Source organism: Melanerpes formicivorus, unplaced genomic scaffold (genome assembly GCF_026170545.1).
Source record: "Melanerpes formicivorus ecotype bairdi unplaced genomic scaffold, bMelFor1.0.p_v2 SCAF_4, whole genome shotgun sequence".
NCBI lineage: Eukaryota > Metazoa > Chordata > Aves > Piciformes > Picidae > Melanerpes > Melanerpes formicivorus.
In genome coordinates, this window is record NW_027142356.1 from 24,843,427 (window position 1) to 24,865,482 (window position 22,056).

The 22,056-nt window shown below is 47.1% G+C and overlaps 1 protein-coding gene across 1 annotated transcript in view; it reads left to right on the forward strand.

The window, feature by feature from the left end:
* Positions 1-22,056, forward strand: part of LOC137461491 (transmembrane protease serine 11E-like) — a 46,485-nt gene that overhangs the window by 7,788 nt on the left and 16,641 nt on the right. The window contains exons 2-5 of the mRNA XM_068171213.1: positions 1,384-1,505; positions 2,177-2,295; positions 14,181-14,248; positions 17,558-17,721. Of these exons, the coding sequence (XP_068027314.1) occupies positions 1,384-1,505; positions 2,177-2,295; positions 14,181-14,248; positions 17,558-17,721 (473 nt within the window). The remainder of the gene's footprint in view (positions 1-1,383; positions 1,506-2,176; positions 2,296-14,180; positions 14,249-17,557; positions 17,722-22,056) is intronic.

Below are 22,056 nucleotides of genomic sequence, written 5' to 3' on the forward strand. Positions count from 1 at the left end.
ACAATCTCTCTGGACAGCCTGTTCCAGGGCTCTGTCACCCTCACAGCAAAGGATTTTCTCCTCACGTTGAGGTGGAACTTCCTGGATTCCACTTTGAGTCCATTGCCCCTTTCCTATTACTGGGCACCACTGCAAAGAGCCTGGACCCTGCTTCTTGACACCCAGGTCTCAGCCTTTCTTCATCCAACAGATTTTCCAGTCCCTTCAGCATCCTTGTAGCCTCTGTTGGCAGCCTCCTGTTCTGTATTTTGTATTGGCTAATAACATAACAGGGCTGTAAGGATCTTCAGATGTCTTTGAGTTTATAGCCAAAGAGAGAATTTGCTACAAGTAACCTTTTTATTTTTCCAGGCAGTTTTTTGTCTAACTACTGACCGTTGGTTTTCCTTGAGCTCATTTGGATCAGCACCTGTGTAATTAAGGGCATGGCAGAGAGAAGCATCCAGGGAGGCTTCCTGCCCATGTTCCCTGGTCCTTGCTTTTCCCTGTCATTCCATCACTTCAGCAAATACTGCTGGAAGCAGCCAGTGCCTGGGTTTTGCTTTTAGATTTAGTCTGGGTAAAGGAAGAAGCAGAAGCTGACCCTCTGAAGTATTTTTCTGGTTTTTATTTGTTTGGTGGGGTTTTTTTTGTCCAGCCCTGCTTTGAGGGCTGAAATGGACTGAGCAGCTGGGAGAGTGTGTAGATACGGAGTGCACGAGGCATGGCAGGCTCCTCAGCGATGTTACTGCACGCAGCAGTTTGGGGAACCAAGGTGGCAGTGTGTCTGATAACTGATTTGTTCAGCCATCTGAAAGCTGCTTGCATTGCTGTATGAAAAGCTACCAGGTTTAAAAAAATGTAATAATAATTCCAGTTGAGGGTCACATAGAACCATAGAATTATTTTGGTTAGAAAACACCTCTAAGGTAGAGTCCAGCCATTGACCTGACATCACCATGGCTATTAAACCATGTCCTTAAGTACCATGTCCATGTAAGAAAGTGCTTAATGGGACTCCTACTTAATTTAGCCCTAATAATAAAACCCCTCAGACCCTCAAACTCTGTGTTCTGTGATTTCTAGCATATCCCAGTATGTATTTCACAGGATTACAGAGTGGTTATGGTTGGGAAAGCCCTCCAAATTCATCGACTCCAAGCATTCTCTAACTCTATACCATGGCTGGTGCTAAACCTTGGCCCTCAGCACCACATTTCTGCCTCTTTTCAAAACAATTTGGAGTTATTGTTTCATTTTCAAGGTTGAGAAGTCAATTAATGATGCTGGGAAGAATCAGCTGATGTTGAGGGAGAAAACTTTGGCTTAATTTTTTTGGGTATTTGTAAATAGAAAAGGATCTTTTCTTAATCTTATTCTCTTGTTCTGCTTATTTCCCCCCAGAATTCATCAGCCAGCCATCAAAATAAGACAGCTTGAGCCCTGGAAAATTGCTCTAATAGTTCTTGGAACAGCCCTAGCAGCAGCTATCACCATTGGGCTCCTGGCTTACTTTCTGTCATATGGTAAGTTTCACACCACACAGCACTGTACTGTGTTTAGGGTATTTCCTTTGTGCTTGCTGTGCTACACAACGCTGGCAATTTGCACCTCATCAGGCTTCCTAAGGCTTGTTTGGGGAAAGCCCACCAGCTTCTCTAGAGCTCTCATTCCTTCCTGTGTAGATCCCTTTGGAACATTTCCTGCTGTGCAGGGCAGTTTAGAGCTGTGGTTTCTGGTGGCTTTGACTTGCTTTCACTCCTTTCACACGTTCCTCATGATCTGCTTCTGTGATGAGGTTAACACACAAGTCTGCTGGTTGCCCATACACCAATGATAAACAGAGCCTTCCACTTACCTCTGCCTATGGTGTGTCTCTGATTGCTTGCCCTGGTCACCAGCAGTTGTTTGCCAGGGCTTGGCACTCAGTGGGCATACAGGCTAGGAGGGAAGGTAGCTTGTAATCCCCTATGAGCTCAAACCTAGCTGCTGAGGAAATGGGGATTTTTGTCACTTACTAGGCTCAGATCACCTAACTCAACTGAGTTCTGCTTCTGGGCTTTTGGAAGCTGTGTTTGTATGGATTGGGTGCAGATGAAGGCTCATTCACTCACCAGTTGTCTGGATGTCAGCTGTGTCTCTCCAGTTTGCTCCTCTTGGTGCTTTGAGCATTGTCTGTGCCTCTCTTCCCTTGCAGATCAGAAGCTGTTCTATTACAGCAGCAGTGTGAAAATCACCAACATCCACTACCGTAACGAATTGTCCAGGCAGTCCTCAGGAAGGTTTAGAGACCTGAGTGAGAGGCTTGAGAGACTGGTAAGTGTGGACCCTTCTGCCTTTCCATAGTTAAGGACTGTGTGTGGATACAAGAATCATCAGTGTGAGCAGCACAGGGGCTGGTACAGCCTGAGCCCTCATGGCTAGCAGACCTGGGAAATGGGCAGCTTGAAAGTCAAGAGCACACCTGGCACACCAGGCACTTGGCAGTCTGCTTCTTCTAGCATGTCACCACCTCCTTTGTCCCTGCAGTGGTGAAGTGGATATTGCCAGCAACCTCAGCCTCCTCCTGTACCACTAACCACTCATCTGTGTCTTCTCTTTCCCTGGCACTGTGACTTGTGCCCCACTGTCCCTGAGGCAAGCATGCTCTTGCAGCCTCTCCTTCATGGGGTGGGGAGCTCTGCCTGTCAGGCTGTTGCTGTGTGTTGGGAAAACAATGCACAAGCCCTTTTCCTGCACCTTCGGGAACGTTTGTTGGGAAACCCTCTTACAAATAGCAGAGGCTGCCGAGTGGCTCTCAGTCATACAGCAGATATGGAAATAAACAGACCCACTGCAATTTCCTTTCTTGTTTTCTCTTTGGAACACTTCCCCACAGATGATAATTACAGAGATCAGCTCTTTGCAGCACTAAGCATGTGACTGTGCGTGTATCTTGTCCGTTCATTCATCAGGGGCCAATGCCTATCCCTTGCCTCCTGTTTAATGACCTGGAACTCAGTTAACAAGACAATCAATGCTGTTGTTCCCCACTCTGGTTTGATTTTGGGCCATGAGCTGTGGTGAATGTTGTTCTGGAGAAGTAGGGTACTATGCAGGGATCCTGGCCCCACATCCTGGCTTCTGAGTCAAGTTGTCCTCTTTTCATTATTTGTTTGCTTTCTGCCCTCTTTACCTACCAGGGACCATACCACATTTCCCAAGGTCTGCTCCTAGTGCATGTCTTTATGTATGGAATCTCACATAAGCTGCACTTACTGAGCTGCTTCCACTTTACAGCTGTTACCCAATAACTACAGGCTTTTAACCTTGTGATATAGTACCTTGGAGAGGGAATGTTCTCCCTGGCCATGAAAGCACTGTGCATTTCTGGGATAGGAGGAAGGCCAGGGCTGAGGAGCAGTCTGAGAAGTAATGTTGCACTGAGTAGAGTTGTATCACTGCATCCCTTTCTGCCACTCCATTCCCTCTTGGTTTGTGTCTCCTTTGGCACAGAAATGCTTCTTCAGCTGAAAAGTTGTCAGACACTGGCCGATGCAGGCAGATTTCCTGTGAACTGTTGGCTATTAATTTAAATGCTTGAGGGGTAGCCAATGCCTTAGAAACCCTGTCTCCTCTCTGGTTGTTGAGCACTTGTGACAGCAGTGACAGTGAATACCAGTGCTGGGTGAGCAGTGATAGCCATCATTTCCCAGCACGTTAATTGGACCTGATAAGTAACACCACAACAAGCACACAGCGTTGTGCTGCCTTCCCTTTATTCCTGGGGCTTCTCTTAGGAGCTGTCTTTCCTTCAGCCTTTAACACCTCTGCCTCCCTCTCTCAAATGTGGTGACCCTGCTTTAAATACTGACTTTTTGTGGGTTTGACTCCAGGGGAACTTGCTCAGTATGAAAAATGATGCTTTTAGAAAATGCTGTGAGGACAGGCTGAGGGAGCTGGGGTTGTCCAGCCTGGAGAAGAAAAGACTCCAGGGGGACCTGGAGCAGCCTTCTGATATCTGAATGTATTCTACAGGAAGGCTGCAGAGGGACTTTTCCTAAGGGTGTCTAGAGACAGGACAAGAGGGAATGGTTTGAAGGTGAGGGAGAGCAGGGTTACAGTGGATGTGAAGAAGTTCTTCAGTATGAGGGCAGTGAGAATCTGGAACAGATTTCCCTTGGAGGTTGTGGATGCCCCCTTCCTGGAGGTGTTCAAGGCCAGGTTGGATGGGGTCTTGAGCAGCTGAGTCTAGTTGAGAGGCATCTCTGCCTATGGCAGGGAGGTTGGAGTAGATGATCTCTGAGGTCCATTCCAAGCTAAACCATTCTGTGATTCTATTCCATCCAACATGGTTGTATGAAACTGAATTCTCCAAAAGCTGATTTAAGGTGATCTGTGTGCTAAGCTGATTAAAGTGTGCTCCTTGTAAGTCTGTCTACAAGCAAAACCTGTATTGAAGCAAGCTTTCCAGAGAGAAATACCCTCTTGGCTTCTTGGCAGACAGCTGCCTCAGAACATCTGCATGGTTTTGGCTGCATCAAAAGCACCTTGGTCAGCAGGTTGATAGAGGTGATTCTGATGCTCTGCTCTGGAGAGACCTCACCTGCAATGTTGTGTCCAACTCTGGGGCACCCAAAAGAATAAGGACATGGACCTGCTGGAGCAGGTCCAGAGGAAGCCATGAAGATGAGAACCTCTTCTGTGAAGATGGTTGGGGCTGTTCAGACTGGAGAAGAGAATGTTCCAGGGAAACCTTAGAGCTACATTTCAATATCTGAAGGGGATCTACAGGAAGGCTGGGGAGAGACTTTTTAGAAGGGCCTGTGGTGGTAGGACAAGAGGCAATGGTTTGAAACTGGAGCTGGGCAGATTTAGGTTGGACATCAGGAGGAATTTCTGCTCCAGAGCATAAGTGATGAAACACTGGAACATTGGTTGGAACAGGTTGTCCAGGGAGGAGGTTGTGGCCCTGTCTCTGGAGACATTCATGGTCAAACTTGATGGGAACCCTGGGCAGCCTGCTCTAGCTGGAGATGTCCCTGCTGAATGTGGGGGGTGTTGCACATGATGACCTTTGAGGGTCTCTTCCAACCTGATGCATTCTGTGATTTATTTTCAGGGTTCTCACACCATCTCTTCAACAGAGGAGGAGGAGAATATTGATTCTTTCTATTATTATTATTATTATTATTATTTGAATTTTTTTCAAATCACATTTCCTCATTTCTCTGGATTTACCAAAACCCTTTTCAGTGTGTCCCTGGTTGGTGTCAGGGTTTGGCCCAAGCCTTCCCACTGTCATAGTAGTAGCAGCGATACCTTCACCTGCTGTTGTGAAACAGTGAGTCAGTGCAGATAAATGCAGCATCTTGCACAACCCCTGGTGCAAAGTGAAGAGAAGTGAATCACCTCTGATAATCAGAAGCATACAAATTACCTGAGTTGCTGCAGCTCCTTGCCAAGTGCTCCCTTCACAGATCCATTCCTGATGAAGCCTCCTGTTTGTTAAGAGAGCAACCCTGAAGTGGAGCTTTTTTTCAGAGTTGATGTTTCACCAGGAAAATTGGTTTTGGTCCCATAGAGAAGGCATCCCATGGGATTGGCAGCAAGTGTCCTGATGTTTGCTTTGGTTTCCAGAGTGGGGTAGTAACAACACCCATTGTGAACGACATTCCCAACTCTCTTATCTCACTGAAGGTGGGAGGGAATGCAGATTATGCCAGAGAGCTGATGAAGCTGGTGCACAAGTCAACATCTCAGGGCTGACTGGAAAGTCTGGAAAATGTCTTGTGGGGTGGAGCTGGGAGGCCTGAGGAACACATGATGAAAGGTCTCTGATCCTTGCCTGGCTTCCTACAAGTGGCTGTGAGGGCTGCCTTTGTGCTCTCTTGAAAAAGCAGCCCAGACTGAATGCCATTGTGGAAAGAGATGTTCCAGCTCACCAAGCCTCCTGCTTTTTCTAGCTGGACCAGTGGTTCTCCCCTTGCTAAGCTAAGAGGTACTGTGCCAGACTGTCCCCCTGCACTGGGTAAAAAGGGCACGGGCACAGCATTGATGGCTCTTTTCCCAAGGAACCTCAGTTTTATGGTGGGTTCACTCAGTGCCTGACTGATCTGCACTTCTGCCCGTGGCTTTCCTCCATCTCTCTGCAACAGACTTGGATTTCTTTCTTTCTTTCTTTTTTTTTTTTTTTTTTTCCCCTTCTCCCACAGAATGTCTGAGTTCTTTTGTGTTTCCCAGGAATGCCTGGGAGGCCCTAACTGCCTTCTTACTGAGAACATCTTGGGGGAGATTTCCAAGGCCCTGCTCTAAGCTTTGCTTCTTTGGCTCCTCCAACACCCTAAAGTGTGGAGGGAGCTAAGCCAGTTCTAGATAGACCTGGATGACTGGAATGATCCCAGTTGCCTACTCTGGACAGCAGCACTGAGTGCCCTGTGTGCAGGGAGCAGTGTTGAGCAGCTTGATGTCCAGTATGGGAAGTCATCTTTGGCCACAAGGGAAGGAGCTGTGCTTTCAGGAGAGCTTGAAATGAGCACCTCATCAAGCCATCCTCATGAGAGTTGTCTCAGATGACAAACTAGCAGATGACAAACTGTGAGACAGTAGTGGGTACCAAGCAGCCACAGCAGGTGATCCCTTCAGTCCATGGCTGGCTGTTCAACAGAAATGGACACTACCTGTGACTTGCAAACCTGCCTGCGCTTCTTACCACTGCAGGAACTGTCTGATACTTTCACCTAGATGTTGTGTGCTTTCCCCTCTTCAAGCACAGCCTGTGCTGCCTCTCTCAGGCTCCTGGTATTTCCCTGCCTTCTCCTTTTTTGGCTAGAGCTGTTCCCAGTGCTGCTGTTGGGCTGCTTCTCCCTGTCATGGTCATGTGGATTCTTGCATTAGACTCTGTAGCCCCCTGCCCCTGGGGCTGTGCTCTGCCCAGGATTTCCCACTCACTCCTGCTCCCATGTGACAGCAAGCCAGGATGTGGGGTGGGGGGATGGATGCCCCTCTGCTGTGAGAGCAGCATGGCTTCCTCCTTGGCTAATGGGTTGTCTGGGGGAGAGGCAAGGTCTTTGTCCCTCAAGCCATGGAATGGACTGGCATGGATTTCCCTGGTTTTCTCATCATCCACAAGGCATCCAGTCTCTCCTCTGTCATTCCACCATCTGAAACCAACACAGGACTAATTGGCTGTATCTGGGCAGAGTGGTTGGGGATCATACTAGGAGGATACTGGGGTGCTTCCCCTGAGAAGGTGCTGCCTATCTGTTGGAGTCAGGGAATTTTTGTCACATAATTCCTGCATCAGGACTCAGTGTTGGGTGTCAGGACATCTCGCCCCAGTGACCAGAGAATCTTCTGTGTCCTTAAGTACATGTGCTGGGGAAAGTGTAATGAGCACAGCTCTTGCAGTTTGTCCTTGCTGACAGAAGTGAATTAGTGGGGGGTTAATTTAGAAATCCTCTCTCTGCTGGGTGTTGCTGAGACACTTATGACACTGCAGAAAAATGCTGCAGGGTGCTTCTGATGGCTGTGCCTGTTCTTGGCTGGAACTCATCACTGATGAGTTCCTGTGCTGGAGCAGGTAAGCAAGGAGGCCATTTTCTCCCTTGGGAGGTGATGATTTTGTTAACACATTTTTGTCACCATGAGGCAGGGGAAGCAGAGGGACAGGCAGGTGCCATGCACCTCCCTCTCTCACACACTCTGGGCTGCTTAAGATGACAAGATCCCAAGGACTGTCAAATGCAGCACTTCATACTCAGTAGCTCTCTACAGCTCTGCAGCACCCCTGCTGCTTATGGCTCACAAACAAGGCTGAATCCAATGCCTCGCTCTGGGCTACCACTGTGAAGGACACCAGTGGGGTGCTGTGGGAGCTCATTTTGTCTTCTGCATCTTCTGGTGCAGATTCTCACACAATTCAGTTACAACCAAAGCACACTGCAATTTCCCAGCCCCCAGGCACTGATGTCTCCTCTGTGCAGCCAGGGGACTGAGTTGGGAGAGAGCTGAGAGGCCAAATCCATAAAACCACTCCAGCAGCTGAGAAGAGATCCTCAGAGACAGGAAAACATTTTTCAAGTGCCTGTGGGTAATCAGGAAAGAACTTGTGGAGTTCCTTTGGCACACTTGGCTTTTATTCACCCTCACCATGGTACTTGAGTTGCTTTGTGTTGGTGCTCTCTTAACTCCATGGCAAACAGAGCTTTAAAACCTTGTTTGGTTTTCAGTGAGGCAGAGATGTGGTGCTGAGGGCCATGGTTTAGCAGCATACTTGATAGAGTTAGAGAATGGTTGGACTGGATGAGCTGAAAGGACTTTCCCAACTGACAGGATTCTGTGATTTATCAAGCCCAAGCCTTCCCAGGCTCTTACCTATTCTCTTAAGTACTTGCTTACTACTGGTATGAGGGGAAAAGAATAGGACTTTCATTGAATGTTTTTCTTGTTCTTCACTGAAGGCAGTTTCAGTTAGAAGTACAACAGCCAGGAAAATGAAGCTTTTTAATTGCAGCTTTTTACAGCTTTTAAAATACTAATCTCTCTTTTTCTTTGCTCTGCAAAATGGTTTTGTTGAGGGGAGGGGGGGAAGGGCAGGGCAGGGCAGTGTTTTGAGGGGGCAAAAAAACCACCACAACCAAAACCCCCAAAGAAACCAAAACCATCCCAAAACCTAAATGAAAAAAAAAATATATATAATAATCCAACTTTCCTAAAATAAACTTGGACATTTCACAACTCCTGCTTTCAAAGCTGTATTTCAAGGGCATGGCTCTCTCGAGCAGGAAGCAATGGACAACAGCATAGAGCAATGAGGGTGCCCTCTATGGGTGGCCGCGGCTGGAAACAGCAGAAAGCAGCTTTCCAGGGTTAATGCAGCCAGCAACCCCTCTGCATTCAGCAGGGTCACCTCCAGCTAGAGCAGGCTGGCCTTGACCACGTCCCTGGGCTGCCTGTTCAAGTATCTCTCCACTCTCGTTGTGCAGATATTCCTCCTGATGCCCTACCTAAACTTCCCCTGCTCCAGTTTCAAACCATTGCCCCTTGTCCTATCACCACAGGCCCTTCTAAACAGTCCCTTCCCAGCCTTCCTGTAGGACCCCTTCAGATACTGAAATGCTGCTCTATGGTCTCCCTGGAGCTTTCTCTTTTCCAGTCTGAACAGCCCCAACTCTCTCAGCCCATCCTCACAGGAGACGTTCTCCAGCCCTCTGATCATCTTCATGGCCTCCTCTGGAGATGCTCCAACAGGTCTATGCCCCTTCTATGCCAGACTGTGGCCTCAAAGGTCGAGATGAAATGGTGTACTTAGCAAGGAAATAGTGTACAGAAAGGCTCTGCATCTCACTTGTGATGTTTGGGGCTTTTCCAGAAAGTCAGAATAAGCAAACAGCCACTGGCATAGGCATCCACTGCCTTGTTTTACAAGCTGAGGTGCTTTCTTGCTTTTAGCTTTTGGTTCCTGTTTCCTGTCTGTACAGGACATGGTAGCACAGAGAACTAAAACAGTACTGAGGGAAATACCAAGTCATTTTAAAGGCTAGCATGAGTCAATGCAGTGTAGTGCACGAAGCAGTCACTCAGTGTTCTTCCTTACCTGTAACATCTTACACCAGCAGTGTGCACGAGTTCCCAGCACATGAAATGGTTAGGTATCAAAATTGTGCCTAATACTCAAAATTTTGTTGTGATACTTCAACTTCACTGAGTCTTTGACTTTTTAAAAGAATGTAACTTCCCTAAGTGATAGGCATACAAACTGATTTTTCTTTTTCATGGAATCCCAGAATCACTTGAGTTGGAAAAGCCCTTTCAGATCATCCAGTCCAAGCATTCTCTAACTCTGCCAAGGCTGGGGTTAACCTGTGGCCCTCAGCACCACATCTCTGCCTCATTGAAACACCTCCAGGGATAGGGATCCAACCACCTCCCTGGGCAGCCTCTTTCAGTCAACAAGTTGCTTCTCATATCCTACTTAAACCTGCCCTGGTACAACTTGAAGCTATTTCCTCTCCTCCTGTCAATTGCTCTCTACAACTACCTGAAGGGAGGTTGTAGACAGGTGGATGTTGGTCTCTTCTCCCAGGCAGCCAGCACCAGAACAAGAGGACACAGTCTCAGGCTGTGCCAGGGGAGGTTTAGGCTGGGTGTTAGGAAGAAGTTCTATACAGAAAGAGTGATTGGCCATTGGAATTGGCTGCCTGGGGAGGTGGTGGAATTGCCGTCATTGGAGGTTTTCAGGAGGAGACTTGATGGGGTGCTTGGTGCCATGGGTTAGTTGTTTAGGTGGGCTGGATTGGTTGATGGGTTAGACACGATGATCTTGAAGGTCTCTTCCAACCTGGTTTATTCTATTCTATAAGGAGAAGAGACTGGCCCCTACCTGGTTCACACCTTCTTTCAGGGAGTTGAAGAGAGCAATAAAGTCTTCCCTCAGACTCCTCTTCTCCAGGCTGAACAACCACAGTTCCCTCAGCCATTGGCTTGACTCATTAAGGCAAAAGGTCTAAGAAGTATGTACAAAGCCAGAAAAATCCTATGAATACGCCCACCTGACCTAAAACCAGTGACTCTTGCTCACATATATTGTGTAGCAAGAAAAGCTGTAGATGTGTGCATGGACAATGGGCATGAGCTGGAAAAAGAATTCAGCCTGAACTGAAGGGTAGTTAGCAACAGTGTGTGTGATTAAGCTAGAATTGTATCTTAATTACAGACTCTCCATCCAGAATTACTGCATTGTTTGGAGGCAATTACATCAATGAAGTGATTCAAGATGTGAACTGGTGTCACTGAGATCAAAATCGGGCCAGTCAGGGGAACAGTTGTGTAGAACATGATGTTGTCAAAAGGGAGAATCCAAATACAGTGCTGAAGTTGCATGGCTGATGGTGTTTGAGCATTTGTGACCTCAGTTCATCACCACTGGTCTTCCTCAGAGTTCAGAAAACTGTTGTTCTCCAAAGAGCTGTTCACTCCTGGATTTCTACTCCTTACATCCAGGTACTACAGAATCACAGAGTGGTGAAGGCTGGAAAGAATCTCTGGAGATCATGTAGTCCAAGCCCCCTGCCAGAGCAGGTTCAGCTAGTACAGCCACACAGGTAGATGGGAAAGTCTCCAGAGAAAGAGACTCCACAACCTCTCTGGGCAGCCTGCTCCAGGGCTCTGTCACCCTTGCAGTAAAGAAAATGTCTATATGTTGAGGTAGAACTTCTTGTGCTCCTGTTTGTCCATTGCCCCTCATCCTCTCACTGGGCAGCATTAAATGGAGGCTGGTCCCATCTTCTTGACACTCACCCTCAAGTTATTTGCAAACACTGATCAGATCTCCTCTCAGCTTTCTTTTCTCCAAGCTAAGCAGCCCCAGGTCTCTCAGCTTTCCCTCATCACACAGATGTTCCAATCCCTTCAGCATCCTTGTAGGCTCTGTTGGACTCTTTCCAGCATATTCCTGTCTTGAGCTGGGGAGCCCAGAAATGGACAGTTCCACAGTAGAGAGGAAGGAGAACCTCCCTTGGCTTGCTGGCCACACTCTTCTTAATGCTTAAAAATCAGAGGGCACATAGTCCTTTTCCTAGAAAAGTTACTCTCTTGGAAAAAAAGAAACCCTTTTCTCTGGATATTAGCCTAGTTTGTTTTTCCCTAGAAGCTGGAAAATCTCCTCCCTAAGCAGATAAAATTTGAGTAGCAGTGTGAAAGTTTTCAGAAGCTCATTATGGACAATTGAAAGCAGGAAGCTGGAATGGCAATACTCAGGTGACCTTAATTCCAGCTGTCACTATGACCTGGCTCTAATGAAACTCACATGCCTTTGAAATTGACTGCACCAGGCAGAAGCATAGCACTTTAAATCCTAGTGTGATCCCATTTATTAGCCCTCTTAATTTCTTTGATCTGAAAGCCCAGTCTCTTGAGGAACTGCTGTACCAGGTCACTCATGTCTCTGTTGCAGATGAGACCTCCCAGAACCAGCTGGGCTGGTTATTGAGCTCCTCATTTTGGTGCAAAGATGGTGCTCACACCTTCCAGCTTTAGCAGCTCAGTTGAACTCTGTGAGGAGTTTGTGAAGCCATTTGCAGGTATCTGGGTTGGCCCTGCTGCTGCCTACTGTGACAGCTGCTATCTTTGCCTATGTGTGGTTCCTGATGGGAAGGTCTCTGGTCTTCTGGTTTGATGGAGTCCTGTGGAATATCACACGCTCTCTTCTTCAGCTCCATTTGCTTCATCCCAGGCTAGCACTATGGCTGTAGGGCTGTTGCTGCTGCTGGTAATTGGTATCTCTGTTTCTAGGGGGACTGAGATGTCCACATCCTGGTTTGAGATACTCCCAGGTTCAGTTTTCCACTATCCTGATCTGTCTTTCTCCTCCTGCCCTCTGTCCCAGAGATTAAATATAGTAGGGTTCCCTACTGAGGTAGGGTTCCTAACACAGCCCTCAGTTGGAACCTCAGTAGTGGAGACACCAGGTTCTCAAGGCAACTGCTTCTGGGTTTGCATTATGGTCAGCTCTGGGAGTCTCAGCAGACTGAGCTGTGAATTAGATGCAAATTGGCCAGCAAGTTGGGTGGTAGATACTGAATGAACACGAGTGATTAGTAGTAATTTCCGATCGCCGCAAAACTGGAGAGAGTCACTGGGCCAGGCTATAGGTTCTAATTAATATTTATGGTCAAGGAGCTTTAAAAATCACTAATAATAGGCTTTACATCCTAAAGACATAGTGAAGCAAGAGGAAGAATGCAGTGTGAGGAGAGCTGCTGAAGGACTGAACTGGCAGCAGCCTTTTAAGAGCAGTGGTATTGAGCAATGAGAAGATCTGTGTGCCCAAACCCACTGAATACTTCTGAACAGCCCACACAAGTGATTGAGTTCCACAAGCATTCCAGAGGAGTGTTCTGCCAAACCAGACCTGATGGCACCTTCCTGATCAATCCTGCTGCCCTCTGTACAGTATGTGATGGCAGAAAGAAAGGCCTGACACAGCCAGCCTTACTGGATCACTTCCGGATCGCTGTCCTGGAGTGATGAGGTGCCTGTCTCAACACAGAATCATGGATTGGTTTGGGTTGGAAGGGACCTTAAAGATCATCCAGTTCCACCCCCATGCCATGAGCAGGGACCCCTCCCACTAGATCAGTTTGCTCAAAGCTTCATTCAACCTGGCCTCGAACAGCTCCAGGAAGGGGGCATCCACAGTGTCCCTGGGCAACCTCATGTGGCCTGCTTCCAGAGCTTGGATGTTTTTTGGGTTCCAGGGAGTATTGGGTGATTCTGAAACCATGAAGATGTTAATAGGTTGCTCTCAGGCCTCAGAGGATAACGATGAGATCTGTAGTTTGTCAAGACATGATAGGAAAATGCCTTGTTTATTAAGGTTGCAAGAACTTCTGGGTGCAAGACAGAATTTACTCTGTGGCGGGAATGCTTTGCCCTCATTGCATCTTTGGTATGGGCCACTGTTACCTCCTGTCGTGGCACGGATGGAGCAGTATTCAGGAGGGAAGTCCAATTGGCTTTGGAAAATAACACTGCATTGAGAGGAATTTTGTGAAAACAATGGAGAGTATGAAATTAAATCAAAGAAACACCAGGAGGCATTAAGTTAAACAAGCCAGCAAACATTAACTGAATGAAAATCATGTCTGGAGAGATGCTAAAATAGAGGCTGTCAAAAAACCTGCTGCTCGTCTGAGAGGAGCAGAGCTTGGCACTTGGTTAAGAATGCTTAGACCTTGCCTGCAGCAGCAACTGTCACCACTGAGCAGCTGCTAGACAAGGGCCAGGGAAAGTCAGGTGGACATCATTGGTGGTGAGTTCAAGGGACAGATGATTTAAAGAACCTGACATGAGGATGGCTGGGGACTTGAACATCTCTAATGTGAAGAAAGGCTGAGAGACCTGGGGCTGTTTAGTCTGGAGAGCAGAAGGCTGAGAGGGAACTTATCAATGTCTATAAATATCTGAGGGGTGGGTGTCAAAATGAAGGTGCCAGGTTCTTTTTTGTGGTCACAGGATGCTAAGGGTTGGAAGGGACCTCTGGAGACCATCGAGTCCAGCCCCCTGCCAGAGCAGGACCTATGAATCTAGTGCAGGTCGCACAGGAATGCAACAGTGATAGGACAAGGAACAATGGGTACAAGCTGGAGCACAGGAGGTTCCACCTCAACATGTCTGGTTCCCTCCTTTTTTTTTATCTCCTATTTTTCTTTTTCCAACAGATCGACAAGACATTTCACAATTCCATTTTAAGGAAAAAATACATCCGTTCACGCTTAATCAGAGTGAGGTATGTGACACTCTAACCACTGCACACACCTGGCTTCATGGGAGGTGCACCCAAGCCCAGTCAGAGAGCCACTGCATCTGATTCACTAAAGTGTAAGATCAGAGCATAGCACCACCTGAGCATAATCTTCTTCTGAACCATCTCCTCCTTTGCATCTTCATGTAGAAGATTCACTTTAGTCAGCCCAAATTCTGTACAAGTTTGTGTTCAGACCTTGAGCAAGTTTCAGCTAGCAAAGCAGATACTTCAGCTATCCAAAAATAAAAGCATTTTCAGAACTCTTTCCTTCACTACAATGCAGCTCTCATTTTACTTCTGGGATTGCTGCCTTGCTGGGCTCGTCAGGTAAAGCCCAAGTGTGGCTGTGCTGGCTCAGAAGGTCCCAATCATCACCACTAGTCTCAAAGCATGGCCATAAGTAGATGTCTAGAGAAGAACAGCAGCACAACAGATGTGTATAACTACTTCTTGGTATGCCCCTTACCTCCAGAAATTTACCACCTGGGATTTCCTGAAGGGGCTTTGTTTAGCAGCCCCCAGTGGACTTCTTTTCCAAGAACTTGTTCTGTCTCCCTGGACTCTTGAAATCCATGCACCTCAGCCTTATAGTAAGGACTTGACTTAAGTTATTTGTGAAGAGTCACCTTCCCTGGATCATTCAGTGGCCCCTAGTTCTTGTGCTGGCAGAAGTGATGAAAAGTTGATCTCTATCCTTCCGCTCTGAGCAATTAGTGGTTTGGACACTCTCATCATATCTCTCTTCTACCCCATGAGTTCTACTCTTTTCAGTTGGAAGTCCCAGCCTGCTCAGGCGTTCTTAGCAGCAGCTTCTGTTGCTCAGCACCTTGTCACCCTGCTCCAGCTCTTTCAGGTCTCCTGTCTCTCTTTTTTGAGATGAAAGGGTCAGACCTGCAGTTGGGATTATCATTGAGCAAAGTTTTCTTTCCTCTTTTATTCTCTGTGCATTTTCAATAAAGCATGATCTTTGATTTTTGACCACTTGAGTGCTGAAAATGACCTTTTTATAGAACTGTCTGAGGTGTTTGCTGTGCTAAGACCTTAGAGCAGCCTTCCTGTATCTGAAGGTACAGGACATCTGGAGAGAGACCTTTTACAAAGGCAGGGAGTGACAGGATGAGGGGTGATGGCATCTGACTGGAAGAAGCTGGATTGAGATGAGAATTAGGAGCAAATTCTTGCCCATGAGGGTGGTGAGTACTGGAATAGGTTTCCCAGAGAAGCTGCTGAGGTCTCAAGCCTGTCAATGTTCAAAGCCAGGTTGGATGAGGCCTAGGAGATGTCCCTACCCATGGCAGAGGGGTTAGAACTGCATGATCTTTGAGGTCCCTTCCAACCTAAACCATTCTGTGATTTCAGGATTCTGTTTGCTGTGCTGGTTGCAAGACTTGTATGTGCCAAAGCTTGTTTGCTCTTAAATAGACAAGCTTCACACCTCTCCAAGTGCTCAGCCTGCAGGCTCTTCTGAGCAGGGTAATTGCTGTGAATTTGCTGGGAAGGTACTGTGCTGAATTTTGGCTCAGTATAAACAATGCACTTGGTAGTGGTGATACCCACTGCTCACTGAGAGAGATCAAACAAATCTTGCCTAGGTGTCTTTGGCTCCAGACCTTTGCTATATGGTGATTCAAGGCGGGCAATACTTACCCGAGGGTTTCAAGAGGTGTGGTGTACTTGCAAGAGCTGATAGGGTAATTCCAGTGTGGCACAGCACAGGAAGAGGAGTGGGGGGAGAGGCAAGGGAACACCTCAGAAATGCAGAGCAACACCCACAGCTGGATCAGATAGCATCTGGAAAATAAATGGTACTCATGCTGAAATTGGCACAAAGGGAAAACCCAGCCTGTTGGAAAGTTCATGCATAGTCTTGGTGTCTGTGATGAGATCCTGGAGACAAGGCAGGCATCTGCTCAGCTCTGGAGCATGCAGCATGCCTTGGTGTGCTTGTGACACGTGGCCTCTCCTTTGCCTTTCACTGGCGGTAGCAGAACCTCTGTCCACAGTTGTGTGCGTTGGAAGCTCACAGTCTGCTGTGTGACCTCTGAGTGAGCTGCTTGCCTTGTAACTGGAAAATCTCATTTCTTTTCCTGCCTGAATGATCCTTAAGAGAGAGCAATCTGCTTATGGCTCACCCCTGTTTGAAGTAGGATGAGAGGAAATGGCCTCAGGTTGAACCAGGGGAGGTTTACGTAGAGTGTTAGAGGGAACTTCTTGACTGAAAGGGTTCTCAAAGACTGGAACAGACTGCCCAGGGAGGTGGTTGAATCCCCATCCCTGGAGATGCTTCAGAGAAGCAGAGATGTGGTGCTGAGGGCCATGGCTTATCACCAGCCTTGGCAGAGTTAAAGAATGGTTGGACTGGATGATCTGAAAGTGCTTTTCCAACCCAAATGATTCTGTGACTCTAACTAACTGTGAACTCACATGCTGTGGGTTGTGTCACTTCTTTTTGGCTCATGAGAGAAGGCTCTTGGTGCATGTTCTTTCTTATCTTCCCTGTGTAAGGAACCATCTGCAAGCACAGAGCAAGATGTACAAAGTGATTAGCCAATTCGGTATTTGTAGAGCAGCATTCAGTCTCTTGCAGTATTTGATGCTGAGTGAATTCAGTCTGTTTGAAGACTTTTCTTCCTGTTATTTTCTCTGATCTTTCATTAGAGCTGTGGAATTGTGTATTCCAGTGTGGGTGCTGCTGCACTGCTCAGTCAAATGTTAAAGGCCCCTATTGTGGTCCATCTCTTGGACTGTCATGAGCAGCCTGTAGACATGCTGCTGGGTTTCATTTCTTGTTGCAGAACATGAGGTTATTATTCTCATTCTCTCAGGAGGCTGCAGTGCTGGAATTGGATGGTGTGGTCAACTCTCTTTTGGATGATGATTGGGAAAGTTTATTCTGTGTGTACAAGACCATGGAAAGGTCTGCTATATACCATGAACCGTCTGCCTGATGTTTCTGAAGTGCTATACGTCCAGCTTTGCACTGCATTAGGTCATTCCCTCCTGCTCTTCTGTCCTAAGTGTGTGGGTTAGGGGCTTCTTTCAGACTCCATTACAACACTGAGCTGGCCATTTGTTTACACCATGCCACCTTCTAGCCTAAGATACATTTAGCCATTCAGCCTTTGCTTGGATTTCTTTGGACAATTGCTTCTCTCAAAAATGTCCAAACTGCTCAAAAATGTGTCTGATCCTTTATGTTACATCGCCATTGCAAGAGAGGCTAAGACAAAAGAAAAGCTGAGAAATGGAGAAATGGGCTGAAGGTAACCAGAATGTTTTGTTGGTTTGCAGCCCAGATGCTGATGGTGTGGTGGCAGAGGCTTTGCTCACATTCTGGTTCTCCTCCACGGACTCCAGAGAAGCCCTGCGAAACAGAGTGGAGAGGATCTTACGGAGGGGCCTGAAGAAATACAGAGGGCCCCTGAGAATTGATGTCAGAGCTTCCACCGTCTCAAGTAAGTACAGCACAGCAAATCATGGAATGGCTCAGGTTGGAAGGGACCTGAGAAATCCTCTATTCCAACTTCCTTGCCGGGGGCTGGGATGCCTCTCAACTAGACTGGGCTGCTCAAGGCCTCATCCAGCCTGGCCTTGAACACTCCCAGGGAGGAGGCATCCACAACCTCCCTGGGCAACCTGTTCTAATCTCAGTCTCACCCTGCTCTCCCTCAGCTTCAAACCATTCACCCTTGTCCTGTCTCTAGATTCCCTTAGGAAAAGTCCCTCTGCAGCCTTCCTGTAGGATCCCTTCAGGTATGGAAGGCAGCTCTAAGGTCCCCCCAGAGTATTCTCTTCTCCAGGCTGAATAAACCCAACTCTCTTAGCCTATATTCATAGCAGGTCATCTTTGTGGCTACCTTTGGACTCACTCCAACAGCTGTGTGTCCTCCTTATGCTGAGGACACCAGAACTGGATGCAGTATTAGAAGTGAGGCCTCAGCAGATGTGGTGGTGAGAGAAAGTTTCTCCCTCCCCCACAAAGAAACCACAGCTAGCTCAGTCAGAGAAGTGAAGGATATGAGCTATATTTACAAGCAGGATGAAATGCAAATCTATATATACACAATATACAGTATTTACAATATATACAGAAATATACAGCAAAGAAAGTAACACAGAGCAAAACTCCCTCCTCCAGCCAGAGGAGGGTTCCTCCCCTGTACCCCCTCTCTCCCCCCACCTCCCTTTTTTCCAAAAAGGGTTAGAGAGAGAGAAAAGGGGAATTATTAAGGGGGAAATTCTTGTTAGGCTCCAAAGCGCATGCAAGGATTAGGTTTTTTTTCTTATCTGTTATCTCTCAAGGTTAGCTCCAGTGTGCTGTTGCTCAGAGGCAGAAGCAGACAGGCTGAAAAGACAGAACAGACTGGAACTCAGACAGACTCAAACTGAACTAAAACTTAAAGTTGCATTTTACCAATCTACCAATGAAATTCGTTTAGAATATCTGAATGTTTTCCAAACATTCAGCCAGTGTGTTCCAGCACAGCAACTGTCCCTTTCTTAAAGGCACAGCCTAAAACGGCCACAGTGGAGCAGAGCAAAAGGGCAGAGTCCCCTCTCTTGCCCTGCTGGCCACACTCCTCTTGCTGCAGCCCAGCACATGGCTGCCCTCTGCGCTGCATGAGGGCACTGCTGGCTCATGGTGAGCTTCTCAGCAACCAACACCCTCAAGTCTCTTTCTTCAGGGCTTCACTCAACCCACTCTGCACCCAGCTGGATTTGTGCCTGGGACTGGCCTGACATCTCTCTTAAAGGTAGTTCTTGTCCTTTTCTGATCCATGGAACTTGATTTTTCCCTTCTTATGGCTGTTACTGAGGGATAACCTTTTCTGCTCATTCAGTTAGAAGAATATTGAGGGACAACCTTTTCTGCTCATTCAGTTAGGAGAACACTGGTGGTGTTCAGTGTCTTACATATGAATGAACAGAAGCAGTTGCTTTGTGGCACCTGCCTCTAAACTGCAGTACCAACTTCATACTACTGTCAGGCTCAAGAGTAGGAGCCTCACCACAGTGATTCAGTACACAGCACACAATCCCTAGGTCTTTGCTTCTCTGAGGAGCCTGAAAATTTTTGAAAGACAGGAAGGAAACAGAGAATGCACTGAAAAAAAATACTGTTTAGTGGGAAGATCAAAACCCTTGCAAATTCCCCAGGGAAAAGGAAAACAAAGTGAAAACATTGTCATCCATATGACTTGTCAGGTGAGGATCTGCTCCCTGCCTGTTCTCTGGGTGTCAGGCTTCTCAAGAATGAGTTGCTGGTTGAAAGGAAGGGGCAGGTGCTTGTTCCATTTGGTTTTACAGATCTGCTTACTACTAGCATAAGGGTGACAGTACAGCACACGGGTGGGTACTTGGTGATTGCTTTTCCACACCCGGCTGATTAAACCAGCAGAGATCTGCAGAGAACAGATGGCTGTGTGCAAAGCACAAGAAACCTGGGCCAGATGACATGCTGGATGGATCCAGATTTCCTTCTACTCAGAAATGACCAGGAGCGCCCTCTCCACGCTTGAACCGGGCATTGCACAGTGCAGTGAAACTCACTCACCAGCTGTCACACACCCACTGTATCCTGAGGGGCCAACCAGTCTGCCCCACTAGAATGCCCCATGATGCTGGGTGACATCCCCTTGGGCAAAGCATCACCACTTCTCTGCAGTGCTGTTTATGTGCCAGCAGTTCTGGCTCAGTAGAGCATGTGTCATTCCTCCCAGAGAGAAATGGTGTGTGGGCATCAGCTATAGGGATTCAAGGAGCTTTTGGCTCTTTTAAAGACAATCAAGTCGTGATGCAATGAATTTTGAAGCTTCATTTTAATTTGGTGTCTTACATAAAGGATAAGATTGGAAGGGGTACAAAAATGCTCTTGAGAAAGGGGCTGTGCTTCTCATGGAGTTTTCTAACTAGCTGCTCTTGCTCCATCTGGCCAACGTAGGGAGTGACTCAAAACTGTTTCAGTTGACCTTGATCTGCCCCAGCCTGTTGCAGTAAGGCACCAGTTAACAAAATTAGCTGATACAATTGAATCACAATGTTTTCGTTGAAGATTGGTCTCAGTAGAAGATAGCATCTCCCTGTTACTTTGATAAAGTTGTCTGATAAAGTTGGTGTTGCTTTCCTTGGCTCTCCTCGGCCTAACTATGACACACTGAGTGCACAGTGAGTGCTCCTCACTCCCAGCCTTGTGCAATGGTGGCACAGAGGAGCGCAAACAACCCTTTGCCATTTCTAGGAGATGACAATAAAAGCTTCCGTTGGAATCTTTCTTTGCTGGCAGGGTTCCAGCAGAGCCATGGGGCTTAGGCAAGCTCCTGTTGGTGCTGCCAGCTAAAGACATGTTGGCTCAAGTGCAGAGCATAGGGCAGGCCACTCCTGCACTTTTACAGGAGATGCAGATCTCAATTCTTCCTCACACCTGGGAGAAGTGGCCATTTTCAACAGATCCTGGAAGCCCAAAGAAGGATCTGGGCTTTGCATTTCCTACTTCTCTCCCCTCCTGAAACATCCTGACTGACATCAAAATTTAAGTCAATGAAAGCTAAGAAGCCCTAGGTTCTTCTCATGTTCTACAGCACCTTTCTACATCTTGCTTCATAGTAGCTTTGATGGTGTTGCCAACTGGAATCCATGTTTATCTGGAGGCAATCTCAGGACATTCTCTATGGCTTGTAAAAAATAATTAACCTGTTCATTGCAATCACCTTATCAAAAGAGTCTGATTTGAGGGCCACAATAGAGCTGACTTTAGCTAAACACAGATGAACAAATCCAGGTCAGGCACTTATTTATATTGCATGCTGGGATGGTGTGATAAGGAGAACCTCCTTATGTCTTCCTGCCTGTATCTAATCATCTTGCTGTTTGACACCACGTCCAAACCTGCACCTCACTCAAAGTATTTGCTTTGAGCATCAGCTCAGACAAACTCCTGCAAATTTGGTGCAGCACTTGGGATCTTCAACTGCAGTTCAAAACAAAGTGGATTGCCAGGTTAGGGGTAAAACTTGCTTTGCCTCTTCATTTTTCAGAACTGGGGGGGGGAAGGCATAAAAATCTAAATTGTGAATGTTTTCTTACTTCAGTACTTTTCCAAAAGAGAGAGGAGCTTGACTGGTGTGCCAAAAATAGGGAAACAAACTAATATTGTCTCTGGTTTGTATCATCACCAAATAGGAGGTGTGCATTTCATAGGATTGCAAAACCATCTTTGTACCAGAGTATCTCCAGATGTACTATTATTCAAGTCCCTGCTCTCTTCTTTAGCTAGAAACAAGCTTATTTAGCTCAGATTGTGGGCAGTGGTATAGCCAGTCATCCCTTACAGCTTTGATAGAAAATAGGAGGTGGTAGAGATCTCTGTTCTTGCCTACAGACCCCACTGGGGTAGAGATCTCTGCTCTGGTCTACAGACCCTACTGGGGTAGAGATCTCTGCTCTGGTCTACAGACCCTACTGGGGTAGAGATCTCTGCTCTGGTCTACAGACCCTACTGGGGTAGAGATCTCTGCTCTTGTCTACAGACCCTACTGGGGTAGAGATCTCTGCTCTGGTCTACAGACCCTACTGGGGTAGAGATCTCTGCTCTGGTCTACAGACCCTACTGGGGTAGAGATCTCTGCTCTGGTCTACAGACCCTACTGGGGTAGAGATCTCTGCTCTTGTCTACAGACCCTACTGGGGTAGAGATCTCTGCTCTGGACTACAGACCCTACTGGGGTAGAGATCTCTGCACTTGTCTACAGACCCTACTGGGGTAGAGATCTCTGCTCTTGTCTACAGACCCT